Source organism: Sceloporus occidentalis, unplaced genomic scaffold (genome assembly GCF_023333645.1).
Source record: "Sceloporus occidentalis isolate IW3139 unplaced genomic scaffold, rSceOcc1.0.p SCAF_49, whole genome shotgun sequence".
Taxonomy (NCBI): Eukaryota; Metazoa; Chordata; class Lepidosauria; order Squamata; family Phrynosomatidae; genus Sceloporus; species Sceloporus occidentalis.
This window is the reverse complement of record NW_028317029.1, coordinates 6438736-6466602: the sequence shown is the minus strand read 5'-3', so window position 1 is coordinate 6466602 and position 27867 is coordinate 6438736. Positions and strand designations below refer to the sequence as shown.

The window sequence follows — 27867 nt, the reverse complement described above, 5'->3', positions numbered from 1 at the left end:
TTAGTACCGGTGGGCCTGATGGGAGTACTGTGGAGGCTGCTGGGAGGTAGTGGAATATCCCATGCTGCTCTGAGGTTGCGATGTGCTTGGTCCGGGGTTTGGATAGGCAGCATGAGGATTGGAACGCTGTAAAAAAAAAAAAAAGAAAAAAAAAAAAGATCTGATTTATATATATTTCCATAAGGTGACAGAACCTAGTGTTTCAAATAAAGATGCCGTTTCATCTAGGCTCCTGTCAAACATTTGCAAGGATTATATGGATACGCACAGCATTTCTCAGAATCTATTCAGAGAATGTATTCAACCAGCATAGGACTTTTAATTTAAGTTAGTTGTCATCAGTGGCATCGGCAGGGGGGGGGGGGGGCATGGCTGCCGCTCATCTGAGGGGTGCCATGGCTGCCGCTCATCTGAGGGGTGCCACCACGCCTCCAGAAACGATGCGCGCGGCAACTGTGGCTGTGCGTCGGGACTTGATGTCAAATCCCGGCGCACAACACTGAAGCCACGCCCACCGTCTTCCGCGCTCAGTGCACCGGAAGGACGGGACACAAGAGAAAGAATGAAGACGAGGAGGAAAAGTGACAGTAACAGAGGAAAGGTAGGACACGATTCAGGGAGAGTGGATTAGTGAGTGTGTGAGAGTGATAGGTGTTATGCTGAATGTTTGTGAATGAGGGTTTGAGATAGCATGGATGTGTAAGTGTGGGGGGATAGCATGGCATAGGGAGGCTGTAATCACATTCCTTTCATGCCCAGATTCCAGCATGTAGTGGCTGCCTAGGCATGATAGGAGTGTGATTGCTGTCATCAATTATTTTTTTGGTCCAACTTTGGTGTGTTAACACTTTTATTGCACAGAATAATTCAATAACAGTATTTATATATATATATATATATATATATATATATATATATATATATATATATATATATATATATATATATATATATATATATATATATATATATATAATTGCATATAAAAACAGCAATCACACTCCTATCATGCTAAGTCAGCCAGTACATGCTAGAACCTGAGCATGATAGGATTGTGATTGTTGTTATATATATATTAATATTGTTATTGATTTTCTTGTCTAATTTTGGTGTTACTTTTAATAAAGTATTTTAAACTTGTTGGTTTTTTTTTTGTTTGTTTGTTTTTGGGTTTTGGCCAAGTGAATGCTGAATTTTCAGTTTCAGTCCAGAATTTTCATTTCGGTGCATCCCTACTATATACTATGCCAGTCACTAAAGTCGTAAGCCTACATCACATCAATGTTTGGCTTAGTATATAGTGATAGGGGTTGTACTGCAGTATTGTCAGTGTCTGGCTCAATGTATAGGCACACATTGACGCAATGTTTGCCTAACCATAGAAACTATGCAGTTTTAAAGTGTGTGTGTGTGGGGGGGGTGCCACATACAGGATCTGCCACAGGTGCCAAATACTCTAGGTACGCCCCTGCATCGTGCGGCAGTCAGACCCAATGGCCATGCCTCAGCTCTTCGTCCCACGTCTTAAAAAGGGTGGGATGAAGAGCTGAGGCACGGCCATTGGGCGGTGCGGTGCGTGCACGCCGGCCGCTTTAATTTCATTAGGCACTGGTGGAGTGACTGCCGCACAGCGGCCGCTTTCAATGTCGCTCGCAGCCGCTTTGATGTCGCAATGGGCCAGTTGACTAGACTTGCCCTCCGGGCCTTAGGCTGCCAGCCTTCCCCTGGACGCGGAGGAGAGAGGCGCCGAGCGGTCGCTGATTAATACGTTTTCAGCAACCGTTCGGCACCTCTCACTGTTCCCCACGAGGCCTCTGCCTTGGTCGCGGTGCCAGCATTTCAAGCTGAGCTCCAGAATATGATGTCATATCCAGCGCTCAGCAGTGAAGCCGCCAACACCGCGGCAGAACAGGGAGACGGAGGCCTCGCGATCCCACCACTGGACTTGTACAAGGTAAGTGAACTTCAAAGGGGAGAGAGGGTAGTGGGAAGTGAGAAGAGGTAGATAGGGAGTGAGAAGAGGTAGAAAGGTTGTTGCTAACCCATTTTCCATTTGCGATGCTTCCAGACAGGCATGCACGACTGGATCCTTTCTGTGCCCCATTGTGGGGGACTTTCTATGTACCGGTATTCATTTTCTGTAAATGTGTTCTGGACAGGGTTGGATGGTGCACATTGAACATGTCAGTCATACTTGTCCTCTGTGCTGTAATGACCCTCCAGTGCTAGTTATTGACCTTCTTTATCTAATGTTTGTGTAGTTGCTTTCTTGGATTACAACAACTGCATTTAAATATTGGTTTACTCCACTCCATTTTTGCTGAAGCAAGTACAATATATGTATCACTAGAGCAGAAGCTGATATTAGTGCCCCTTAGTGCAGGTCATACAAACTCTAAATTCTAAGAAGTAAACACTAAATTCCATAGAAAGGGAGGGAGAGGGGGTAGATAGGGAGAAGGGAGGGTGGCAAGAATATTGAAATAAAGAGTCAGAATGAGAGAGAGAATGGATGGATTAATGTGTGGATGCATTAATGAATGTGTAAATAATTTGTGTGAAAGAATAAATGATTGAATGAAAGTGAATTAGTGAGTGACTGTAAAAGTGTTTGTGTGAATCATAGGTGTATTATTGATTTGTCAAAAAAGCAAAGATGGTATAAGCAGGGTGTTTAAGCACTGGGGACAAAGATGGCACAGGTAGCGTGTTTATGGGACAAACATGGCGTACGTTCAGCTGTTTGTGGACAATGTTGACTCATGTTGGGCTGTTTGGCGACAAAGATGGCACGTCCTATTTATGTGTAATTTAGGTGCTGGTCAGGTTCTATGTGGGCAATGTGGACGCCAGGGTTGGCTTTGGGGTATGTGACCAGTGATCTATGCCTGTAATTTAGGGGGTTTATACCTTTTAATGCAGAGTTTATATGTAATTTCCAATTGATATATATCTGCAAAGCTGGGTTTTGTGTTATTCTGTTGATCTGTATCGGCTATGTTTCCATACATTATTTATGTTTGCCTGCAAATATAGGATTTGTATGTCTTATTCAGTTGATCAATACCTTGAGTGCTATTTCTATGTGTTGTTTATTTGATCTATAGTGCTAAGTGTACATGTGATTTCCAGTTGATCTATACCTGCAATGCTGGGTTTGTGTGTTCTGTTGGTTTATACCTGCAATGCTATGTTTCCATACATTATGTATACCTGCAAATACAAGTTTTTTTTTTTTTAAATCTTATTCAGTTGCATGTGCTGTTTCCATGTGTTGTTTATTTGATCTATACCCGAACTACAGGGTGTAAGTAAAAAAGAGCGGTATGGTTTAGTGAATGAGGGGACAAAGGGACTCTGGGGATGATTACAGGGGAGAGGACCTCTGGGTGCAGGACTGACTCTCACAGTCTTGCCCTGATCTGCAGTCAGTAGGGCTGCAACTAACGATTATTTTCATAATCGATTAGTTGGCCGATTATTTTTTCGATTAATCGGATAAAAAAATTACATTTTTCATTTATTTTAAATTATTTAATAAATTAACATAGGATGTTAAAAACAAACGGCAGAATAAAATTTTTTTCTTGTTTATTTCCCCAACCTGCCCCCCAGTTATGCATATTTGAGCCCAGGCTTGCCACACTGCCCTCCCCGACATGCCACACTGCCCTCCCCACATATGCCTTATATACCCTATATGCCTTATACCCACAGATATGTCACTCCGTCCTCCTCAGGTATGCCGTATACCCCCCTGATATGCCATAGTGCCCTCATAGGATTTGCAGACTCGTTCACAGACACAATACTTTTATTAATCTTCACTGCCCCCAGGATTTAGATTCCCCTCAGTTTGCCCCCCTTTACCTCTAACTGCACCTTAAGTTAACTTTATTAAATTAACCCTCAGTCCTCAGCATTAAATTAATCCTGAAGAGAAGACCCCATTAACCAAAACTGCCCCTAAATTAACCCTGAAGACCCCATCAACCACAACTGCCCCTAAATTAACCCATTAACTATAACTGCCCCTAAATTAACCCTAAACACCCCATCAACCACAACTGCCCCTAAATTAACCCTAAACACCCCATCAATCACCACTGCCCCTAAATTAACCCTAAACACCCCATTAACTATAACTGCCCCTAAATTAACCCTAAACACCCCATTAACTATAACTGCCCCTAAATTAACCCTAAACACCCCATTAACTATACCTGCCCCTAAGTTAACCCTAAACACCCCATTAACTATAACTGCCCCTAAGTTAACCCTAAACACCCCATTAACTATAACTGCCCCTAAGTTAACCCTAAACACCCCATTAACTATAACTGCCCCTAAATTAACCCCCACCTCCCCTAACTTTCAGCAGCCCAAATATTAATTTTATACTCACAGTTAGATGAGTGTCACAGCCATGGCGATGCTAAAGAAATGGGCGGAGCCAATCGGCCGTTTGGCCCCGCCCCTTTCTTCCTCCCTGTCCATCCCTGCAGTCACTGCCGATTGGCCCCGCCCCTTTCTTTCTCCAGCAGCGATTGCAGGGAGGGACTGGAAAAGAAGTGGGCGGGCCAATCGGCAGTGACTGCAGGGAGGAACTGTAAGTAGCAACTGCTGCTGTGACTCCTGTGAGTCACACTAACGGATTATAACACGAGGGGTATTTTTCAGAGCGTTTGCTCTGAAAAAACCCTCATTTTATAATCGATAAAAATCGATTCAACGAATCGATTTTATCGATTAGTTGTTGCAGCCCTAGCAGTCAGTGTGGCAAATATTTTTTTTTTGGTGTGGTAGCGGAGGGAGTGATTGCATGCAAGGGAGCGTTGAGCGGGGCCCAAGGAAACGCTTGGGTAGGGTCCAATTTTTTTCACTAGAAAATATATTGGCAACAGGGTCTAATATTTATATATATTGGCAGCATTTTATGTATTGGCAGCAGGGTCTAATATTAATATATATCAGCAGCAGGTAATAATATATATCGGCAGCAGGGGCTAAAATATATTATATATATATATATATATAGGCAGCAGGAGCTAATATTAACATATATTGGCAGCAGGGTCTAATAATATTTATTGGCAGCAGGGTCAAGTATTTATATTCATATTGGCAGCAGGGGCTAATATTATATATATATATATATATATAATCTATATCGGCAGCAGGGGCTAATATTAATATATATTAGCTGCAGGGGATAATATTAATATATATTGGCTGCAGGGACTAATATATATCGGCAGTAGGGGCTAATTTTAATATATATATTGGCAGCAGCGTCAAATAATATATATCGGAAGCAGGATATAATTTTTATGTATATCGGCAGCAGGGTATAATATAAGTATATATCCACAGCAGGGGCTATTATCAATATATATCGGAAGCAGGGTGTTATATATATATATATGTCAGCACGGGCTAATATTAAAGAATGAAAAATAACTAAGTACATATTATGTAGTTAAAAATGCACGTCTAACGTGTGTGTGTGTGTGTGTGTGTGTGTGTGTGTGTGTGTGTATATATATATAGTGTATATGCACCGTTTTATAATCGGCCCCCCTACTTTGGTCCCTGGCCCCCCATAAATATGAAAGCTGGAGACGCCACTGGTTGTCATAGCAAAAAGGAATAAAAAAAAAAAAAAAAGACACCAAAAGGCAATTTTTACCTATAACTATGGCTACAGTTACTGTAAATCTGCTTGATAAGTGATGTGCACCGTAAATAGATTTCTTTGGGTATTTAGGAAAAGACTGGTTTTAATGAAGATGATACAGCTTGTGTGCACATGGACACATTTTCAACCAGCATTTTAGCCCCCCCCCCCAAAAAATAAATCCTTTTGAACATACATATTTGCAACCTTGATGCTAAGACATTATCAAAAAAAAAAAAAACAAGCCTTGCCAAATGGTGATAAGCAGGGTCAAACCGTGGATTAAAATTGGGCCTTGCACTTTTAAGGTCTGTGGCCGATAAATGGACATTTAGCTGCACTCACAAACTGTATCTGTGGGGTTTAATCAAATAGCATGGAGATTGAACTCCTCTCACCTGATAGTCTGAGGTCATTATAAGTCCACCTGAGGTAGTGGTAGGGGGAACAACTCTCACTTTCTTCAGCGGTGGTCCTTGTGTATGGCTGTTATCTTGATTTCCAGGATGGCCGGCTCCATTGGTATGGTTGTTGCCCTGCTGCTGCTGTTGGTTTTTCTTTAGTGATTAAAATTGAAAGAATTAACTTGCAAAATAAAACACTGCCAGACATTATGTAGGAGAAGCACTGTGGTTTCTGCTATTCTACGACCCTTTCCTGATACGAGGTAAGTACTTTGTTGATAAAAGAAACCCAAAACACTATCTGCTGTTGGATTGGAGGGGTTCAATTAGCTTGTCTACTTTGCCAACTATGACATTGTCTTATAATATCAGAAGTTGAAATATATCTCAACTAACCAGTTAACGGATAGTTATAGGATGCCCAGTCCAGAAGAGACGAATACCAAAGACCGCCTTGATCATCCCATTGGCAATACACAGAGTATCGCCATTCGATGTTCCTCCACTATGAAATGTGTGCTTCTATGAACAGGGTTGACAGGTGTCTGCCAGTATCATCCAGGTTTGTTTTTTCGGCCATTAACAGTCAATGTTTGGGCCCAGTAGTTTGAAAAACTAGCAGGAACCCATTTAGGATTCTTACTTGGACAATACAAAGCAAAGCCCACAACCTAGTTAACATACATAGCTAAGCCCGCGGAATCCGACCTAGACATAATGTTCTAAAGATTTCACGGCACGACACAGGCTGCAATCTGCACTTTACAACATACTTTGTCTCCTTTATCATCAGGTTCCTCTTCTGTCAGGAACTCTCGCTTAGGGTATGGAATCTGGCAGCCCGCAAAAACACTGGCAACAAGAATTTTTGGTCAATGCATGACAAACCAAAAAAAAAAACAAAAAAAAAAAACTTTTTTTTTGCTCTAGATATTTAGAAATTAACTGCGGTTTAGCAGTAAAATTAAGCTGTAAATTGACATGTAGTATATGGCTAGATTTAGAGGAATTAAAATGTAGAGTGGAAATATGTATAAACCCCTGATGCTTATTGATATGCACAAAACATAATATAAATTGTGAAGAATCACAGATCACTTTAATTAGGGGGAAAGATCTGGCTACTTACTCTGAAGTGGGAAGTGGGTCTTCCAGAAAGTACGGATCCTGCATAGCTTGCTCTGAGGAAATTCTCTTTATTGGGTCCATGGTGAGCAATTTTTGAAGCTTCAGCACAAAAACCCACAAATATTCTTTAAGCAGGATAAAAAGCTAACAAAGTGCATTTTGTAATACAATTATTTTCTTCGCCAAAACATTACTCATGGGTGATAAAAAGGGCTACACACATATATATATATATATATATATATATATATATATAATTGTCCTCTAGATAATAGAAGAGTGATAGGGCATCCAACTTGTTCCAAACAGAATGCTATTATCACTTTGATATTATTATTAAAACATATAATTATCACAGACTGGAATGAATTGAATCTAGTTTCTCTAGTCATATTAGCCATCTCATTATATGCTAATTGCAATGGTGTGGAACAAAATGAACAGCATTTGAATATATGCATAAATAAAGGACAATCATTTTAGGTATCTAGAGGTAGAAAAATCTTACCAAATGGAATGTTTTGCTGTCGGGTTTAACTTTGTGTTTTTCCATATACTTGATAAGGCTGCAGTTGGTGTATCTATAACAGACATTTCGTTAGAGTCCTACCTGCCGACAGTTTAAATACAAATAGGCTAAAGACAGTCAAACCTGAGTTTTCACAACGCCGCGCATTTCATGTTGCCGTACATTCCATTGGCAAGTCAATTAAGGCATATGTTTACATCAGAGGTGATTTTAAAACAACCAATTACAGGCAGACTTTTCTTACAGCTTTAAGTCACAATATGTGATTTCCAGTGGGTCAGAAATGTACATACTTTGTTAGTATTTGGTGTCATTGCCCTTTTAACTGCGTAACTTGAATCAAATGTGAGAGGTAGTCTTAGCTAGAATTTTTACCCATTCGCCTTGACAGAACTGGCGTAACTTAGTCTGGTTTGTGGGTCTCCATGCTCAGACACGCTTTTTCAGTTCAGTCCGCACATTTTCTATGGGACTCGGTTAAGGGCTTTCACCTTGTGGTTTATAAGCCATTGTGTTACAACTTTGGAGGTACGCTTAGGATCATTGTCCTGCTGGAAAACACAGTACCTTTCTAGCTGCTGTCTTGAGATGTTGGGTATTTCTAGGTAACCATCTTTCCTCCTGATGTCATCTGTTTTCTGAATCAAAACGATGGTCCATAGTTGGGATGGTGTTCTACGGATTAAAAGCCTCACCTTTTTCTTCCATACATAGCGCTGATCGATATGGCCAAGCAGTTCAATTTTTGTTTAATCTGGGCAGAGAACAAACCTCCAAAATGCTTTTGCAGACTTTTTTTTTTTTATTGCAGACTTGGAGTAGGAGCTTCTTCTCGGAGTGACAGCCTTTCAGACCATGGCAATGGTGGATTTAGATACTTTGGTACCCGACACCTCCAACCCCTTCACCAGCTCCTTTGTCGTCTTCGGGTACAGTTGAACCTCTCAGACCAAAGTATGTTCGGTCCTGGGAAATAATTTGTGTCTCCATCATTCTGTGCGGTGCCATACTAAAAACTGCTCCTGAGGAACTATTATTTTGGAAGTCCACAACAGGTTTTTTGAGGTCTTGGATGAGCAGCTTGGGTTATCCTGTGGCATCGAGGGCAAAAAGGACCTGGCTCTATAGGCAGGCCCTTAAATACAGCCGCAGGTGTCAATCAACTCCTAATTATAACAAGTGGCCAGTCACAAGATCCTTAAGTCATTACTCCTTTATAATCCTGGTATAGGGAATTAAAGATGAAATAATTCTGTCTGTAATCTATTTCACAATGACCTCTGATGTAAACCGAGTCGATGCCATAATTGACTTGTAAAAACATGAGTCTTTAGCCTATATGTATATAAACTTTTAACCTCAACTGTGCAAAAGGAAAACATTTTACATTTTATACTTGAAGGAAATAATATTTTAGATTTGACAATAAAAAAAGTGCATTCAATGCTGTCTGCGGAGCTTCTATTGAAGCTAGCGTTTTTCTGGGCTTGGGGCCGTGGGAGTTGAATTGAGGTTCCAGGTGCCAAGGCAAAATTCTACTACGCTGTGCAACTGTGTTAATAAGCAGTTTTCAAGCTATGAACTCTAGATGAAGGTGCTTTCAGCAGTAATTAGCAGTGCTGTGTGCCAGGCAATCTTGGCTTTGAAAATATACTGCTAGTTCCTTCCTTTTGCTAACTTTGCATTGCATTATTTATAGAGCCAGCAGATTCTGTAGCTCTATTACAATGGGGGACAGCGAAACATTAAAAAGGACAAAATACTAAATTGACATTCTTTTCATCTGACAATCTATTCATTCTTAAATCTATAAATACAAAGCCCCACAAACCTTCGCTCGTGTGCTCATCTTATTAATTTTTGTATCTACATAGGTAGCTTATCTGCTGTTAAAATAGAAATTACACAGCGAATAATGAAAAATGTTTCTTACTAAATGAACTGAGTCACTAGTGCCAGTATTTGAGTAAGAGAAGGGGGCTTGTGTTAGTTGCCTTACGTATTCCTGCGGAAATCTTTCATTAGGGTTGAGTGCTCGGGCATCTTCTTAATGTCTTCCCAATCTTTGTCTAAAATAATAAAATATATTTGCATGAAGTTAAAAAGATATTTTGCACACAAACAAATTCATCGACATATCCACACAAATCAATGTGATCTTGTGGAGCAACGTATTGGCTCAAAATATTTAAATTTTTAGTAAGGGGCTTACAGGCTGCTGACAGGGCAGATTCTATGAGATTTTAGCGGATTGAGAAAATCTTTGCAATTAAAAAAAAATAGTGATTTACAGAAATGTGTACCTGCAGGAAATCCCATGACATTAAATATTCTATCCAGCTGGTCGTGGTGATAAGGGTTGCTAGTCTTGATGTCTTCTTGTCGACAGTGAAAAATTGGCTCTGAAGTTAACAGCTCTGCAAATATACATCCTATAGCCCAAATATCTTGAAAAATAAAGAGCACGGTCTCAAAAGATTTGTTCATTATAGGTAAACAGAATTTAATATAAAATGAAATAAATACAATAGTGAAAATGATACCTAGAGCAAAAAAACATAAACAGATGGTTTCCTCATATAATCTATATACATTTTATATGCTAGAAAATATGATGGCTGATGAATGCTATGACATCAAGCCATGTTTTAGTTAACATCCTGAGGATGAAAATTGGGAGCAGAAACTTTCATAAAACCAAACGCCCTGGGGCATCAATATTTCTTATAAGTCTGCTTGAACGCAGTTGAGTTAGCAGATTTATAAAGCTCTGATGTTGCTGCCTGCACGTAAAATGGCACATCCTACAATCACGGTCTTTTTACATCTTTAATTTAACAATCACGGGTTACAGCAACTTAACAAAAAGCATAAGGAATTCCTGTGCAGAAACCAAGAACACTTACTCACCAATAGCTTTGGTATAATGCCTTGCTCCTAGTAGTAATTCCGGAGCTCGATACCAGAATGTAACAACTACAGGATCTAAATCTGCTAAAGGCTTTAAAGGTGAATTAAATAATCTGGCAAATCCCATGTCCGCTGCAAGACAACAAGAAAGCAGAAATCAAAACCAGGCAACACCAGTAGGGATGACTTTACAGTTAATGTAGCCCTGGGCAGCCCTCTGATCCCAGGCTCTTCATCCCATTGTTTCAGTTTTCCTCTATAAATCCTAGAATGCCCCTTCCTCCATCTCCGTAACTTTTGCTTTTCTGGGTGGAGCTTGTTGCATGTCGGAGCAAGAGGCAGGAGTGGGTGTGGTCAAACACCACGCCCCCTGCCAACAGGAATTATAAAAGGAGACAGTTCTCGGGTATGATTATCCTACAAGACAAGTATGTGAGGTTACCCAGGTTTAGCACTCTTTAAATCAACGGGATTTAACATACAGGACATACGCTCTGAAGCCTCTATAAAGCCCCAGAGAAGAATGCGGTTCACGTGCATGAAATAGAAATATGTTCACATGCCTTAGCACAGAAAATAATCCGTGCAAAATGGACTTAAACACATATAAAAGAACGTGTTTTTCTTTATTAATCTGTTAAAAGTTGGGGGCAGCCACATTATCTAGGGATGTTCTCAAGACCAGTTAAGTATAAATGAAAATCTCCTAATTGAAAATAAGCTCTTATTTTATGATAAAATTGATTAGACTTAAAAATGTCTCATTCCTGCCAACAGATTTATTGCAAAGGTTAATAAATATGAAAAACAATCAGAGGCACATCACATTAATTACAAACCTATTTTTACTCTTCCACGTTCTGGACCTTCACCCATGACTAAAATGTTAGCAGGTTTCTAAAAGAAAGGATATATTTAACAAAATCAGTATAAACTTTCCCACAAGAAAAAAAAACCATGAAGTTCTTAGTATTTCATTCCATGAATATAACAGTCACTCCAGAACGCCAAATAATTTGTTTTGTGTTGTGCGACGCCAGAGCTGCTGATCAGCATACCTGGGAACCTTCCGGGTTTGAGCCGGAGATTGCCGGGTGAAGCACCGCTTCTCCGGGTCGCAGGAGCGGGGTCTTGACACGCCCCGCTCCCCACCCATTTTTCCTTTGAATTGGGGGTGTTTCCAGCAGTGGGCAGATCTGTCCGCATTCCGAAAGGGAAGGTTCCGGGTAGCCGGAGGCCAAAAGTTCCCAGGTATGCTGATCAGGCACTGGGTTTTGTCACTACAAGTTCATACAAGTTGCACTTTTCAAAACAATTTCTTAACCTTGCCTCATGTGGCCAACCCCCCCTAATCAATCAGCCCCTCCATAAAGCATAATTACATCAGTATGTCTCCAATTCCATGTCACAGATTTACCAAGTTCTTTGAAGGGTCAACTTGGGGCTCATTGGAGGACAAACCTGCCAAAGCTGGGGTTTCATAATAAAGGGAAAAACCAGTGAGACGAGATATTTCTTATCCTGAAAGGCACACTCGACCCGGCCATCAAGCAAACTAAGCAAGCAGCCCCACTCAGTGGTCTGGTGTAGTCCTTTAGCATGTGGCTGAATTCCGGCATCAATGGAGTACTACTTACAGTAACAGTCTCCCCCACTACTTTTTAAACTTCCCTTAACCCCCCCTGTGCACACGATACATTTGTACCTTTACCAAACTCAAGTTCTATTATTGTGGAGCTGAAGAATAAATGCCACTTAGCAGTGCTGCATTTGGCATAACCCCAAAACAATACATTATATGAATCAAGTTGGCTGTTTGTTTCAATTTCTACAGATGAAGCAAACACAAGGAAACAAAAATTACTTTTTACTAATCTTGCACAGGAGTAGGTCAAAGGGTAAAGATGGGTTTCCATTAAGCCTTTCCATTACCGAAGCTTTTATTGGAAAAGGACCACAAATTCTGGTTTCCGTAGCATGCGCTAAAAGGATTTTACAGAACAAGCATCTTGCTAAATGCTGTAAATCACCATTTTCCAAAAGGGATGGAAAGAACAAAGGCTTCACCTCATGAAACTGTATCACAGCCCAAGTTCTTTCATGGAGTCCACATTACGCCGTCCTAACGACAGTAAAAGTCTATGAAATACAACGCACTCTCAAAGTATGAACCTGTATAAAGGCACTGCTTGCTCGGATACCTACTGGAAATCTCTTCTTTGTAAAAGCGTAAAGGTCATGTAGTGTTTGGTGGGGATCAGATAGGGTTGGTTCCTAGCCGCTAACATTCTCCTGTAATAAAGCTTCAACTCGGAGGGCGGGTGAGCCAAGCCATGTAGCCCAAAACAATATCAGTGCCCACCGTCTACTCCTCTTTAGCACCAACCACTAACTAAGATTGCCTAGAAGTAAAGGTCAGAGCATCCAAGCAGTGTGGTTATAGTTTGGTGCCATTTTAAAGAAAAAAGGTGAGGTAGAATGTGGGAGGTGTGCTTTGAGTTCAGTGTTTTATGGTTATAGCTCTGTGGTGGTTTTTTGCTTTGCTTTTTTTTTTTTTTTTAACAAATCTTAAATAACCCCTTGAAAGGAATCTTTTAAGAGCGGTTGTGTGTAAATGGATGTTCGCAATGAAATGAAAACAAAAGACATATAGGTTGTATTTAAGTCGGTTTGCGATACAAGAAGCGGATCGGATAGCAGACTGTGGAGATGAAATATTATCTATTATATATATTATATTCTAATATATTATTAGATTCTATATATATATTCTAGTAAAACAAAGGCAATAATATTCAGCATAACTGCCTTTTTGCAGGGTTTTGCTGACATTCATGCAATCGTCCTCATCGTGGCTCTTAAGTTTCACATGCTTTTGTCCAACTTTGTCCCTGGGTTAGAATGGTCTTGTGCCAGCGGATGCCACTTTTCCGTTTTGTCCTACCACTCATATCCGTTTATAGGACCGAGCCAGGCATGCCGGGTGATGTCAGTTTCATATTACATATATTATTTAGCGTTTCAGTAGATGTTACGATACACTGATCTTTAGTAATGGAACACTAAATGCTTGCTTATTTATAATGCGTGGAGTGGGTGCCCTTTCATTTCATAAGGGTTTTCCTATTTTTTTGACCCATGTTGAATTACTCGCTGTTAATGTTTGCAGAAAGTCATCGGCTTACCAAATCTCTATGTAATACCCAGTTAGCGTGCAGATAGTGGATGCCATCAAGAATCTGATACAGCAGCGACTTCACCATTCCCCGAGGTAACTGCACGGGTTTCTTGTTTGCTTTAGAGGCTCTGTGAAATTTTATTATGTGCTGAAAGAAGCAAAAAAAAAAACATTCAGTGCTAAAAACAAACATTTCCTTCAGTACAACAACAAGACGCTTTATTCAGATGGGGTTTTTTTTTTCATGGGCCTGGAACGGAACCAACAGAGCAGATCAATACAACATAGCAGACAGGACCATCGTGATTTCCTGATCTGGCCCCCAGCCTATTCTCTGAATGAAATATAGACTTTACTACTCATTCTGTAGGTACTTTATCACCGACATGATTTCATAACGCCTGAAGTGAGATTTCCTTTGGGAAGTCATGTGTCAAAGCAAATGTTGCAGTCATTAAAAGGTACAGTCTAGTGTTCCAGGCAGCTTCCTCAACAAAGCAGGCATATTCAAGAATTTTGCAAGCTGTAGAAGAAAAAAATACTTGTGTACAATAGTGAGCGAGGTCTAGTGCTGGTCACTATTGTACACATTTAAATTCAGATACTGTGTGGGAAGTGTTATTGTGTTTGCATCACATGCCTTTAGAAGCAGCTGCAGCTCCAGGACAGCACTTGCTCCCTTTATGCCACTCATTGGCTGCTTGAAGTCAATGAGAGAGCTTTCTGCGCATGCTGGGTCATAGACACCCCCAAACCCTAGCCTTGCCAGTGCTTGAGCAGACTGGTGGCTTGCATATCATGTATCGGGAAATACATATGGCCAAACACATCTTCTGTGAGCAAAATAATGTAGAGGGTGGGGACAGAGGCAGATTGGGTGGTTCTGCAGAAAATCCCCATACACTGCAATGGGTGGGGGCACGCAAACTTTAAGCGACCACCTAGGCATTATACGCATTAAAATGAACATGATGGCTGGAGTACCCGTTTTAAAAGGGCCCATAGAAAATAATGCTTCAGGTACCAAATGTGGATTTTTGATTTGCTCAGAAGTATATGGATATGTGAAAACTGTATTCCCTTTTCTTCTGGAAGGTGGAAAATAATCCAACACCGGATATCCTAGGATGCGTACAAAAGAATGCCTTCAAGTAGCCACTCAAGCAATGGGAATGCATTTGAGGCCCGGCCAAGCTGATGAAAAGGCAAGGCTTCGGGGATAATGCCAGCTTAGAAGTGCACTTTCAAAATCCCTCTGAGAATCCCAGCCAGCGGCGGAAGCTCGGCCCAGGCACTTGATACAGTAACACAGTGGCTCAGTATACTTGTGTGAAAGGAGAACCTGGCCCATTGAGTACAGTCTATGGGCTATTACACTATCTGTATGTCTCTACTGAATAAGAAAAAGCAAATCAGAATACAGTGTGTGCAGAGCCTAAAACTGCTTCCTTCCGCTATAGAGTAAAAGCAAAGAAATTCAGAACAAGAAGAATGTCAATGTACCCTGAAAAGTATCACACAGACAGCTGTAGCCATATTATTCTTATCCTACATGTAACAAAGTAACCCTGCCAATTCACGTACACAAAGAAGTGCAATCTTGGGAAAGGATTTACACGTGAAAATGTTCTCACGTCACTCATTGCAAAACAAACAGAGCATAGAACTCCACCAACAACCCCTGGGGAGAGGTATAAATTATACACAAGGCATGGCCTCCTTATGTTTGCAGTAGTGATGGTTCCTGGATTTTCACATCAAGTGTTGTGCCATTTTATCATAAAGAGACACTCCAAGCACCCAATGAACTTTAATATATGACAGCTGAGTGTCTCCTTTACATGCAGTCCACGCTGCAAACGAATATCTATTTGCCTCTTTCCTAACCTGCCAACTCCTCGGCCAACAAATCTCGCTTCAGCACCTACATGGTATACTTACGGCCAATCTGCTTCAGCAACGCCTTGATGAGGGTTCTATGGGGGGTTCAAACAAGACCCCATGGCCATGTGCGGGTTGATTTCATGAAAGAGGGGACATGGAGGAGGTGTTGTGCTGCAGCTCCACTTAATAGATAGTATTTTCTTAAAGTTTAAAGCATATTAAAGTACTTGCAATGTATTTTAATATGCATTCTTTGGTGTTGCATTGGACATGCGATGTCTTACAGGGATAGTCAGTACGTCTTACAGAAAGTCTTATAAAAGGTTATACTTTCTTTGTAATGCGATGTGAGATCTGACACACACACACATACTTACCCACAGGTCATGCTCTGCAAAATCGAAGAGAAGCCACACTTTCCTGTCTGCATGAGAGAGAAACACCTTCTGCAGGGAAATGACATTTGGATGTTTTAACTCACGAAGAAGCTAAAAGAAAATAGAAAAATAAATAAATCAATGTGTTAGAAGTAAATGGCTCAGCCGTGAGAAATCAACTTATTCAAACACTCAATTTATTTTCTATATTTTATAGAAACACCATAATTCAGGAATCAAATAATATGAATTAGACGTAAGGTATGACCAGGTTCCGGGACACGTGCTGCCCGCAGAAAAAAATATATATAAATCATAGGTATGACCAGTTTTTAGCACACTTTATTCTTCTGAAAAGGTAAATAAAACAGAACACCGGATATCTTTTCTATAAATGACATTCCTTTCACTACAAAATTTTGCAATGAATGAAAGCCAGCACTGTCCACATCTTCTAATGAGAAGTGCCGTGCATCCCAGGGAAGTACAGACTAGAGTACACTGTTCAAGAGCTTACAGTCCCAGATTTCATGTAGAGAGTGTGTGTGTGTGTGTATATATATATATATATATATATATATATATATATATATATATATATATATATATATATATATATACATACATACATACATACATACATATATCTACCTACCTACAAGTATTAGAAAGCAGAGTAAAAATGTAAAAATAGCAGATGACTAATGTTGACAGCTGGGTGTATTTATCACTTCAGTATTAACTCAAACCCTATCTATCTATCTATCTATCTATCTATCTATCTTTAAACATAACTTTTCACATAGCCAAGCATTAGAAAATGACTAGCATAAAACTATATGGAATATGGAAATTAGAAGAAGACATGGAAAGGTGTTGTACTGTGGAAAGAAAAAGGTGGGTGCTTGTGCTCGTTTGGGTATAAACATATTATATGAGCTCATACGCTTTCATCACACATACATAGCCTTCCATAGAGAAGCCAATTATTATTCACTTCTAGACAGAGAAAAACGTACATGAAGGGCCAGCAGCCAGGCTTCCATACTAGCAATATGACAATGAGCTTTACCAAGAGTATACTGATAAGAGTACAGTGCCAGAGGAGAGGGACCCAGACATTCAGCTCTTCATCCGGAGCTTCTGGGTCAAAGGAGAGGGCCGTAGATGGCTGAACAATAAATAGTAGATTAGCAGCTAGCCACGCTAGGCACACACCAACAACATATTTTATTTAAATTCCCTGTGTCAGAGTATAACCCAAGCTACTTCTTCAAAGGTTTTTTGTGATAGTGTTTTTTTCTGATGAAGTTTAAGGTCCCAAAATGTAAAAAAAATAATTTTGTACTTACGGCTATTTCTCTGCACGCAGACATAGAAATCCCTGTTCCTTCAATCTGTTTTAAAGCATAGTCTCTATCATCTTTCCTACGAGAGAAATACATAATCCAGTCAGTAAAGAGAAAATCATAAAAACAAGAGTAGCTGCAAGTGACCCGAGAAAATCCAGTTTATCAGAGCATATAATCAGTCTGTACGTTCTACTAACATGGCTTATAATCTTTGAATGTTTTTTAACTGCCTGGCTAATGATTGTAAAGCAAGTTTTGATTTTAGACCAACTCACAAAAGTTGGATTTGCCAACAATGTGTTTTTCCCAACCGTGAGCATTTTAGGGGAACGTTTACCAAACCCTATGGAGTGCTGGGATATGGCATCGTATTCCGGCGCTCTGTGTTTTAAAGACACATGCGTCACGTGTTAATGCAGTCCCGTTAGGGAAAACAGCATCTTTGTCTTAAAAGTTCCCACAAATGTGACGTCACATGAGTAAATAGACACGCAGATACACGACACGGAGGTCCCTGCACACCGCATACCGGGGGGGGGGGGGGGCGGCCAATTCACTATTTCCCAAGCTGGCCGGAGTGACCTATTCTCTACAACACCTTTTTCTTTTATTCAGAATGAATAGACCAGAGCCTATTAAATCAATAAAGCAGAAGCTTTGCATTAATAAAAGAAAAGCACACAAAGTCAGCCACAACCAACTATCATACACACAAAAAGAAGACTGTTACATTGCTGGTCATGCGGCGAAATAGAAAACAAAAACAATTCTACATTTATTTACACACATTTATTTACACACACATATATATACATACATTTATTTACACACACATATATACATATACATACATTTATTTACACACACATATATATACACACACATATACATACATATACACACACATATACATACATTTATTTACACACACACACATATACATACATTTATTTACACACATATATACACATATACGTAACACAGCATTTCCATTGTTAGGGGTTTATTCACTACCCCAGTAGTAATCGTGCGCTAAAATACCAGTCCTGAAACGCTTGAGTCTATTTTACAGACCGCATTACTTTTTGTCACCGCATATCAATTCATGTATTCTTTAGTTTGTGGATTTAGTTTGTCTCATTTTATGTCGCCCCTCAGCTGCCTCTGTTGAAAGCAGGAACATGTCCTATATACACACATACTAAAATTTAGCTATGGTAACACTTACATCCAGTGATAAAAATAAATATTCTGGACCAACTAATCCGCCCATTTATTTACCTGCTGAAAACCTACACAATTGTAATTGTTTTTTTCAGTCTAGCCTACGCATGGATCAAAGCAAAACTATCTAGTGATTGAACGGATCAAGATATATTTTTGTTATATTTTAAGCTTTTAATTACCTATAAGCTTGCGTGTTGGGGTTCCCTGGAACGAGCATGAATCATGCTAAGCACGAAGGATTAAACCTTTTTATAATTATGTACAGAGTCCTCAGAATCTGTATTCATCTTTTCAGAGAGGAACAGTCATCTGAGGGCGACGGGCCGGTTCACAATACCCGTGATACAGCGACACATAATGCTCAAACAGAAGGAGTTTTATTTCTTTTGGTTACCTTAATTTAACTTGTCATTGCTTTTTATCAAGTGATATTTAAATGTCCCCAAACCTGGTTTAGAGGATTGCTTTTTTGCCAACTCAAATATGCATTAGGACTTTTTTTCAAGCAGACAAGCTTAGAATAGACACAATGACAGACATTAACTGAAAACGTTGCATTTTGCTTTTTTAACAAGTTTTAAAAACGGTGCCAGTAATAACAAAAAATGAATCTATGACTCTAATCATCGCATTAACTAGAAATGTGCAGCAGCACAGGAAATACCCCAAAGTTATCTTTATACCCCGCTCTAAACATCAATAAACGGTGCACGTCGCTTCCTCTGCCAATTCATCGCCAATATTCTGGCCTCTTGGCGTACCGCAAAAAGGTGGAGCCACGGTACGCACCCGCCAATCAGGGGAGAGCGTGTGCGCGGGGGGTCCGCCCTTTTGAGGAAGTGCTCCAGGAGAGATGATACTGGGGAGAACCGGATGATGAAAGAAGACAGAAGAAAAGGAAAGAGAAGAAGCGGAGCTTGGAAAAAAAGAGATGGGGACAATTGGTCGGTGGAAAAGGTAGGCAGGAATTGATCGAGACAGAGTGAGAACATCCTGAATCGCTAAACCCCGATTATAGGCCAAACCCCTAATTTATTTGAATTAGGGGGAAAAGGTATAGCCTTTAATCGGGACAATATGGTATATGGCCCTCCTCACCTGTTTCTGTAAGTCAGATTGTTATGTTATATACTACTTGTTATGTCCCGTTTACTCATTGTACAGCGCTATGGAATATGATGGCGCTATATAAAATAATAACTAAATATGCTTTACAAACGCTTTTCCCTGTAGACATTGAGCTCTTCATTATGTTAAGCAAATATACTTTAGGAGGCGTGTTATTTATTCTATACTCAGAAGTTTTAATCACATAAAAACATGCAAACTTTAAATCAGCCCTAACTGGTTCTATGGCACCAACCTACTACCTCTGCTTATGCACATGACAACTAAGTGTCCCCAACAAAAATACGAATGAGGCAAAATTTTATATGATTAAGGATTTTTGGGGGGAAATACCCGTCCATTCAACAGTTCTAGGACTGATGTTTGACAATGCTTTCGTAACCAAAAGTGGCATAAGCAGCAGAGTAGATGGAACGGCACCTTTAAATTGTAGACATAAAGATTTTAATTGATCCTGGGCAGAAAAGTTCTCATTTAATACTATTCCATAAATAAATCGCGGCTAAATGCCATTCAGGTCATAACACTGTTCTGTAGACAGAAATGCAAAAAAAACCCCAAAAAAAATAAAAAAGGCGGCCATATTTAGGCAGCGATGATTGAACGAGACACCGGAAACCCGCATTCTACGTATTCTGCATCTATCACGTGTTAGATAAATACCATCCCCACCAGCATTCTTCTCATCAAGCAATGAGATTATGTCATTAAAGTCACAGCAGAGGTTTTTATTCCAGGCTCTGATAGTAGCGGTCAGAAAGTTGGTCTCTTCAGAGAAGAATACAATATCTTCTTCATTCCCACAACCAGCATTCTAAAAGGACCCCCCCCCCAAAGCCACAAGATCCCCGACACGATCTTTGTTACAATCAAATCATCCTCATTCAGGTAAAAGCTCACCTTCAGCCTCATTCCCCTCAACCTCCTTCTGTACAGCATGTATCGTGTCTTCACGTTATTCACAAAAGCCAACATAGAGGTCGCAGTCATAAGATAGCCATACATGTGGAGTTTAGACAGGGGTTATAGATGGCTAGGAGGCAAGTTAAAGTGCATATGATGGCTGCAGTGTTCCTTTAGGCTATAGATATATAGTAAGTATTCTCATATTTTATTATTATATATAACCTATTTGTAAGAGTACTTCCCAGCAATAGAGATTTGTTTGCATTCCCTACACGGTTTGAATACATATTAGACACAGCCTCAGCCATTATAAAAATCCCCCCCCCACTCCAAATAAAAAACAACATCAGAGGAGTATGAGGTTTCCCGCAGCATGCGCTTCGTGCTTCGCAGGACATGACCAGACTTTAAACGATTCGCTCTGCACAATCTAACGATTTAATCAAAAGTAACAAACACGTCTCCGGCAAACTCACTGCCTGCTGCTTCTTCCGGACGAAGAGACCTGAAAATCCGTTTGGCGTTTAGATGGCAAACATACAAAAACACATCTTTTACAAAAATGTCTGCGCAAGCTCACAGATGTCCAGTTTTCCTAGTAATTGGCCAAAATGAGATGTAATCTTTCCACCTTAACCCTTTGCCTCCCAGGAGATCTGCTGCAGCTTAGTCCTAACAATGCAGGAACTTTGTCTATCCCTGTGGGCAACACTGCTTGATCTACTGCATCTATGTGCCCTACACGGGCATCTCCGCATAGGGGCACTTGGGGGTATGTGCCCTACACGGCATCTCCGCATAGGGGCACTTGGGGGTATGTGCCCTACACGGCATCTCCGCATAGGGGCACTTGGGGGTATGTGCCCTACACGGGCATCTCCGCATAGGGGCAGTTGGGGGTATGTGCCCTACACGGGCATCTCCGCATAGGGGCAGTTGGGGGTATGTGCCCTACACGGGCATCTCCGCATAGGGGCAGTTGGGGGTATGTGCCCTACATGGGCATCTCCGCATAGGGGCAGTTGGGGGTATGTGCCCTACATGGGCATCTCCGCATAGGGGCAGTTGGGGGTATGTGCCCTACATGGGCATCTCCGCATAGGGGCAGTTGGGGGTATGTGCCCTACATGGTCATCTCCGCATAGGGGCAGTTGGGGGTATGTGCCCTACATGGGCATCTCCGCATAGGGGCAGTTGGGGGTATGTGCCCTACATGGGCATCTCCGCATAGGGGCAGTTGGGGGTATGCAGTGCAATGTGAATCTTAGCATTCGGGGAAGCAACCAGGGTAATAAGAAGGAAAGTGTAAGAAATAAGGTGTTCCGAAATAAGAGGTTAAGGCAGACAGACGTATCCGTTAGATCTGGGTTCTGCGTTGACACTTGATTTGGTGGCACGGACTGTCGGTAACATGGGCCTTGAGCAAAATGACAGTTTTGTCAGGAGAAGCATTCTTTTTTTAATGATTATTTCAACCACCAAGCTCTACAGACAAACAGCGATACGTTGGGTTCCTTTGTGCAATTCCGTTGTCTGCACACAGTGTGGGAAGACGGCTGTAACAGAAGCATGGAGGGCTCTCTCTGAGAAGTATAATTACTGCAGAGCTGGCTTGTGTCTGGCAATCTCCTATCACGGCATTCATCCCAAGAATCAAACGGCCAAACAGGGATATTAGAGGCAGGACATTACCCGAGCATAGTTTTTCAAGAAACTAGTGGGATTTAAGCATGGTTTAAAAGGAACCTGGAGAAAGTACACAGAGCATTATATGTTTGCCCTCGCTGGTAGACAGCATGATATCAACACAGAAAAACCCTCTAGGGTAACTCTAGAGTAATGCACTCGCTAATAAACTTACTAACACAATGCACAAACAATATATTACATTCATTTATTCTCGGTATTTTCATGACCTCCATGATTTAAGGCGGCAACATTACCGGACCTGGTAAGCATTTACGAAACACAAAGGTCTGACATTTTATCCGTTGGTGTTCTGACCCTTGAGAGAATGTGGAAGTTTTGTGAAGTTTGATCAAAGTGGGAATAAGCCAATTCTAGCACCAAACCAAGAAAATAACCGCTCTCCTACCTAGCAGTATCAGGAAAGCGCTGGCTCTGCTATCCGCAGCGTCTGCCAACAGCAGCAATTTATTATCCAGAGGAAAAACAAACACGGCAGGGCATTAAAGTGCCTCCCTTTCCTCGAATCTAAAGGACAGGGCATTAAAGTGCCTCCCTTTCCTCGAATCTAAAGGACAGGGCATTTCCATACTTATTTCATCTTCACGTCAATGACGCTTTACAGAATGCCTTGAAATGTTCAGAAAGCCTCCGTTTCTTTTCACGTACAGAACATCTAATATACGCAGCAGCAGAGCGAGTCTAACCGCTGTGCGAGGCGGCACTCGGACTTAACGACTGAATGCGTTATTACATTACAAGGCCGTTTGTTGTTGTCATTGCCATGAAATATTTTAATATCTGTTAAACCGCGCACGCACGCACACACGCACACACGCACACGTCACTGTAATAGCGCGAGGAATCTGCGGGTGTTTTATTAATAAACGTAATAATAAAATAACCCAAATAAACCCATCTAGTTTAGTCTCCTTGCACTCACGTCGGGCAATCTTTTCCATCACGGAGATAATGAAGCCACATCCGAGCATCAACTGAAACACGAGTCTAAAATACGGTCTTGTTTCTGCTTCCCAACACTTTACTACGTTCACCGTAAACAAGGGGCAGCGCCGTCTTTGGCAGACGCTGTTTTGTAAATGCGCCAATATTTAGTCTGAAGAACAAGCATTGTTAGAAAATATTTTGTTTGTGAGTCAAGGACTGAGCGGTCGCACTCAACACGCGGGATGGCATAAATCGTGCAGATTTTAAGGACACTTTAAATGATCCAGATCAAAAAGATCATTAAGTAGCAACCGCAGCAGCCTTTAGGGTCCCAGGCAGTACTTTAACGTCTTATAAGTCTCTCCTACACAGAATGGATTTTGTTAGCTGTAACGTTTTCTTTAACACTCGGTTCTCCTACTACAGGTGGGACGAAATACTCACAATAAAATAAATGAAACACGCGCAATGCAAACTTCTTAAAGAAGTCTCTTTTCTTTTAAAATGCGATCAGTGCAATGCAAATATAAACTGATAAAGTCTAGGAAACTCGTACCGTGCCTGGAAACCGATTCAGTGAAATATTTTCTTCGACATTTAACGTATCCATGGAAACCAGATGTTTCAAACAAACGCCGATCTCTAATGAGATGGCCTATAAAGCCTAAACGTGTATAGACTGAACTACCTCGAGCTTCCTCTCGGGGACATCGAGATTATCCAAAGCCCTCACATGTCAAAGCCAAAAGGAACGAGAAAGATAAAAAGCTGACAGGCCTCCTACTGAAAAACAATTATTTTTATTTGCCGTTTCAGGTGCTTTTTTCCTACAGTATACTTTTCTCATTAAAGTTCTATGTAATGGTATTAAGTATAGGAGACACGCAATTCCCTTCAACATGAATCGTAACCTTTGTTTTTTTGTTTCTCCATCTGAAATAAACAGCCATGCCGTTATTTGTGCACTTTTCTTCCTAACAGTTTTTGCGGCAGCAGTTTAGCAGATAAGTCCCATTTTGTGCTCCCTTTTCCCATATAACTGAAAGCTGCTCTGCAACCAAACTCACCAAAGAGTTTACCTGCCAGACTCAACACGGCGTACGGCCCATCAGCAGAGGAAACTATCACACATTTTAGAAAATTATCTTAATTAGTAAAACTTGGGATTTAAAAAAAAAACATTCCCGTTGTTATATTCTGTGCCAGTTCCGGGCTGCTGTAAAGTTGATTGGCGCAGTTTTATTCTGGAGCGCTGCTGTGTTTTTTCAAAAAACCTGCAATTCTACCTACAGCCCCCCGGGAGCGAAGGAGACGCGGCAGCATCAGCCCCTCACGGCATTTGCTTTTTATTGGTTCCCTAAGCATTCTCCTTTTGCAAAGTTTGTAAAGTATACGTTACGTGGATTGCCTTTAAAATATATTTTGCACCTTTATGTCAACGGGTACTCGGCTGGGCTGGCTGCCACGGCTGTACATTGCAGACCCTCTCCTGACACAAATATTTAACCGCCGTTATTTACAAAGGAGAAGGGAAAATAATAAGCCCTAGACCCTGCAACTAGATCAGAAAATAGAGTTATAGCCATGCTTTATAAGCTCTCAGAAATATTTACCTATATGTTTACATATGGTTGGATTACAAAGTAACATGACACGCATTAAAAGGTTAATAAAAACACTCGATACAAGTATCGGATATAAACACACCGTGGACTTTTACTTAGCTTAACAAACGTTTTACAAATAACTACATTCAACATGAAACAAAATAACCATCAAGAATACATAGAGCAGCCCTGGCCCGGTATTAATGCAGAAAGGCTCTGAGGCCGGGGGATGCCGCTACAAACACGTGGAGAGTAACACTGCAAGGGACCACGGTCAGTAGCGACGTTATGGCCAGAATTACTCCGTGACGATTATTAACCTTCTTTCCCATCACGGAGGAAAGGCTGTTGTGTCGCTGGGACCCCGCAACGACCAAACAACCGGACCCTCGCACCAGGCAGCAAAGGGAGAGCCTGAAAGATTCAGCAAGCTGAAACTATTACTGAAACCCGTTGTACAGCGCTACGGAATTTGATGGCGCCATATAAAACAAATAATAATAATAATAAACTATTCTTACTAGCCTTCAGATCAGGCAACGGCTCTCCTATAAAACGCTTTTATTGACGACAGCGTCATACAAGGGACCAACAGAGATGAACCAGAACATACATGTCGTATGCAGAGGTCTGCACAGGGACAGCGCACCAACAGGGCTTTCACTTTTATTCATTCATACCAATTACCTCCCATCAGCGCCGATCCGAGCCATGCTGGCCGGTAATCATTAGCATACACCCTCCAAAACTTAGTAAAAGCACTCCGACACACATTACCTTTCACGCCCCTGCCGGTCCACGCTCCTGACATTATTAAAAAGGTTTCCTTTACCCTGATCAAAGAACACACGGCATCTTACTATTCCGTTCCACATAACAGAGCCAACACGTCGAGATTTTGAAACAAAGGTTATAAGAATGCGAGTGTCGGTGCGACGGCTACACAACGGCACAATTACACATCACCGGCATCATCCCTGGAGAAAAGGTCCCCGCACACGGAAAGTCTAAGAGAACGCGGTACGCTGCAGACACATACGTGTTTGGAACGCCGGGATTATTTCTGCTGCTAGATCTCATTAGCTCTCCGATATACACCGGCGTATTGCTGAGGAGCCACTAAGCTGCTCTATGAAGAAAAGCCAAACAAATTCATTTAAAACCTTAAGATGAATCAACACACGTATACGTCATGATCCGGTGACACGTAAAACTCCAAAGCAACAAGGTACCGATGTTATAACCTAGAGCCGGCCCGCCGCTATAAACATCTCCATTACTTATCCCCAAAAAGGCAAAACCCACTGAGACACAGAGACGCAAAAATCTATTCTTCCTAACATTTTCCTAAACATTGTGTGTCTGCAAAGAAATCCACAAACAAATGCCGAGTGAGCAGCACCTGCCGAGCTTTTTGAATGCCTATTCTGGCAGCAACCCAGGAATCTGAATTTTTTTAGGTTGCGCACTCCCTTTTTTTGTATATTTTTTTGCATATTTGCAGGTTCTAAATGCTTGAAGTTGCTCGAGTCTCTCATTCGGGTTAAAACGCGGTCCCACTGATTCAGCTCCTTGGTAAGCAATATAGCCATGAAACATTAAACATCGGACTTGCCAAACTTGGGGTACTTCGTCATAGTGGCCGGCTAAGCAGTATATGGCCACAAAGTGTGACCCCCCAATATATTTTTTAGGTGTTTTTGTATTCGCTGGATATGCGCTGAATTCTATAGCTACCCCTCTATATGGTTTTGTAGTCAACAAATTCGGGGGCTCTCTCCAAATTCCCATGAAGGTCTATTTGCAGGTAAGTTGTGATTCCAACGCCCTAACATTACTCCAAAGAGCTAACCCAAGAAGAACTGCATTTGCCCCGAACAATGTATTGTTCAATCATCTCACGAACTAAACTATAATCCAGGGTGGGTTCTGGTAGAAGTAGTGTCACAACTGACCCTTCATAATGGGTAATGAAGTTACCAAACGAGAAAAAAAGACTCTAGGATATAGGTTCTGACAACTGTGGTTTCCAAAGTAACGCCGCACGATATGTCATACAAACCAAAAACAGACTTCAAATAAAACATTTAGTCCAACCAGGTCGAAAAAATAAAGACAAGCATCCTATTGTACAGCACTATGGAATATGAAGGCGCTATATAAAACAATAGGTAACAGCGATGTATCAAATCTCAGCACTGTCCATTTCTTAAGGTCTTAGAAGAGTAGTGTATCGGCATTGGGTATCATGGCTGCTTTGCTTACCAATCATATTGGAGACGCTGCTTGAAAAAAGGTTCTTTGCTACATGGCAGTCAGGCTCCCAAACACACCTGTGCCCCTCCAGCTGCCTGCCAGGGATTCCTCTAAAGATCTCCAAGTGTCTTTTCACCTGTCAAAGACCTGATCTACTAAACGCCTTCATAAGAAGGGTTAATCCCCTGCCTGCTGTATAGGACAGTAAGAATATTACCGAGTGCCTCAGGACACCCGAAAAGCACCGGAATCCACCATCACGCAAACATACAGAGTCAACCCCTCCCCCCCCGCAAGAATATACAAATATATATGATGTGCGATACAAAGCATTGCGACATATGCGCTACAGAACAGACATGATGGGGGCAATCACCATGGAAACCAAGGAAGTCTACCCCAGGCTACAGGCACACATTCCTACCCCAGCCCCGGGTATCGTGTGAGGTAAGCCCACGAGCCGAGCAGTGAGTGAGGGGGCAGTAAGCTAATGCACAGGGGTATTTGTTTTCGGGGCCCAAGGCCTGGCCTCACACACTCACCCATCTTTCCTCTTGGCTTTGTAGACATGACCGTAAGTGCCTCTTCCAACTTTGCAGCCCTCGTATTCAAACAGGTCTTCCACCCGCTCCCTCTCCCCTGTCAGCTTCACCTTGAAGTCATAGTCCAT

General features: G+C 41.2%; 1 protein-coding gene across 1 annotated transcript; it reads right to left on the bottom strand.

Annotated features, from left to right (window-relative positions):
* On the bottom strand, positions 1-27867 carry LOC149288966 (cyclin-dependent kinase 8). Its single transcript, XM_089491149.1, has 13 exons — positions 27740-27867; positions 17440-17515; positions 16088-16198; positions 13834-13974; positions 11488-11545; positions 10649-10780; positions 10042-10185; positions 9738-9807; positions 7718-7790; positions 7211-7308; positions 6855-6933; positions 6076-6234; positions 1-126 (listed from the first exon to the last, which is right to left on the bottom strand). The coding sequence occupies exons 1-13, from the start codon at positions 27865-27867 to the stop codon at positions 1-3; spliced, it is 1395 nt and encodes a 464-aa protein (XP_089347275.1).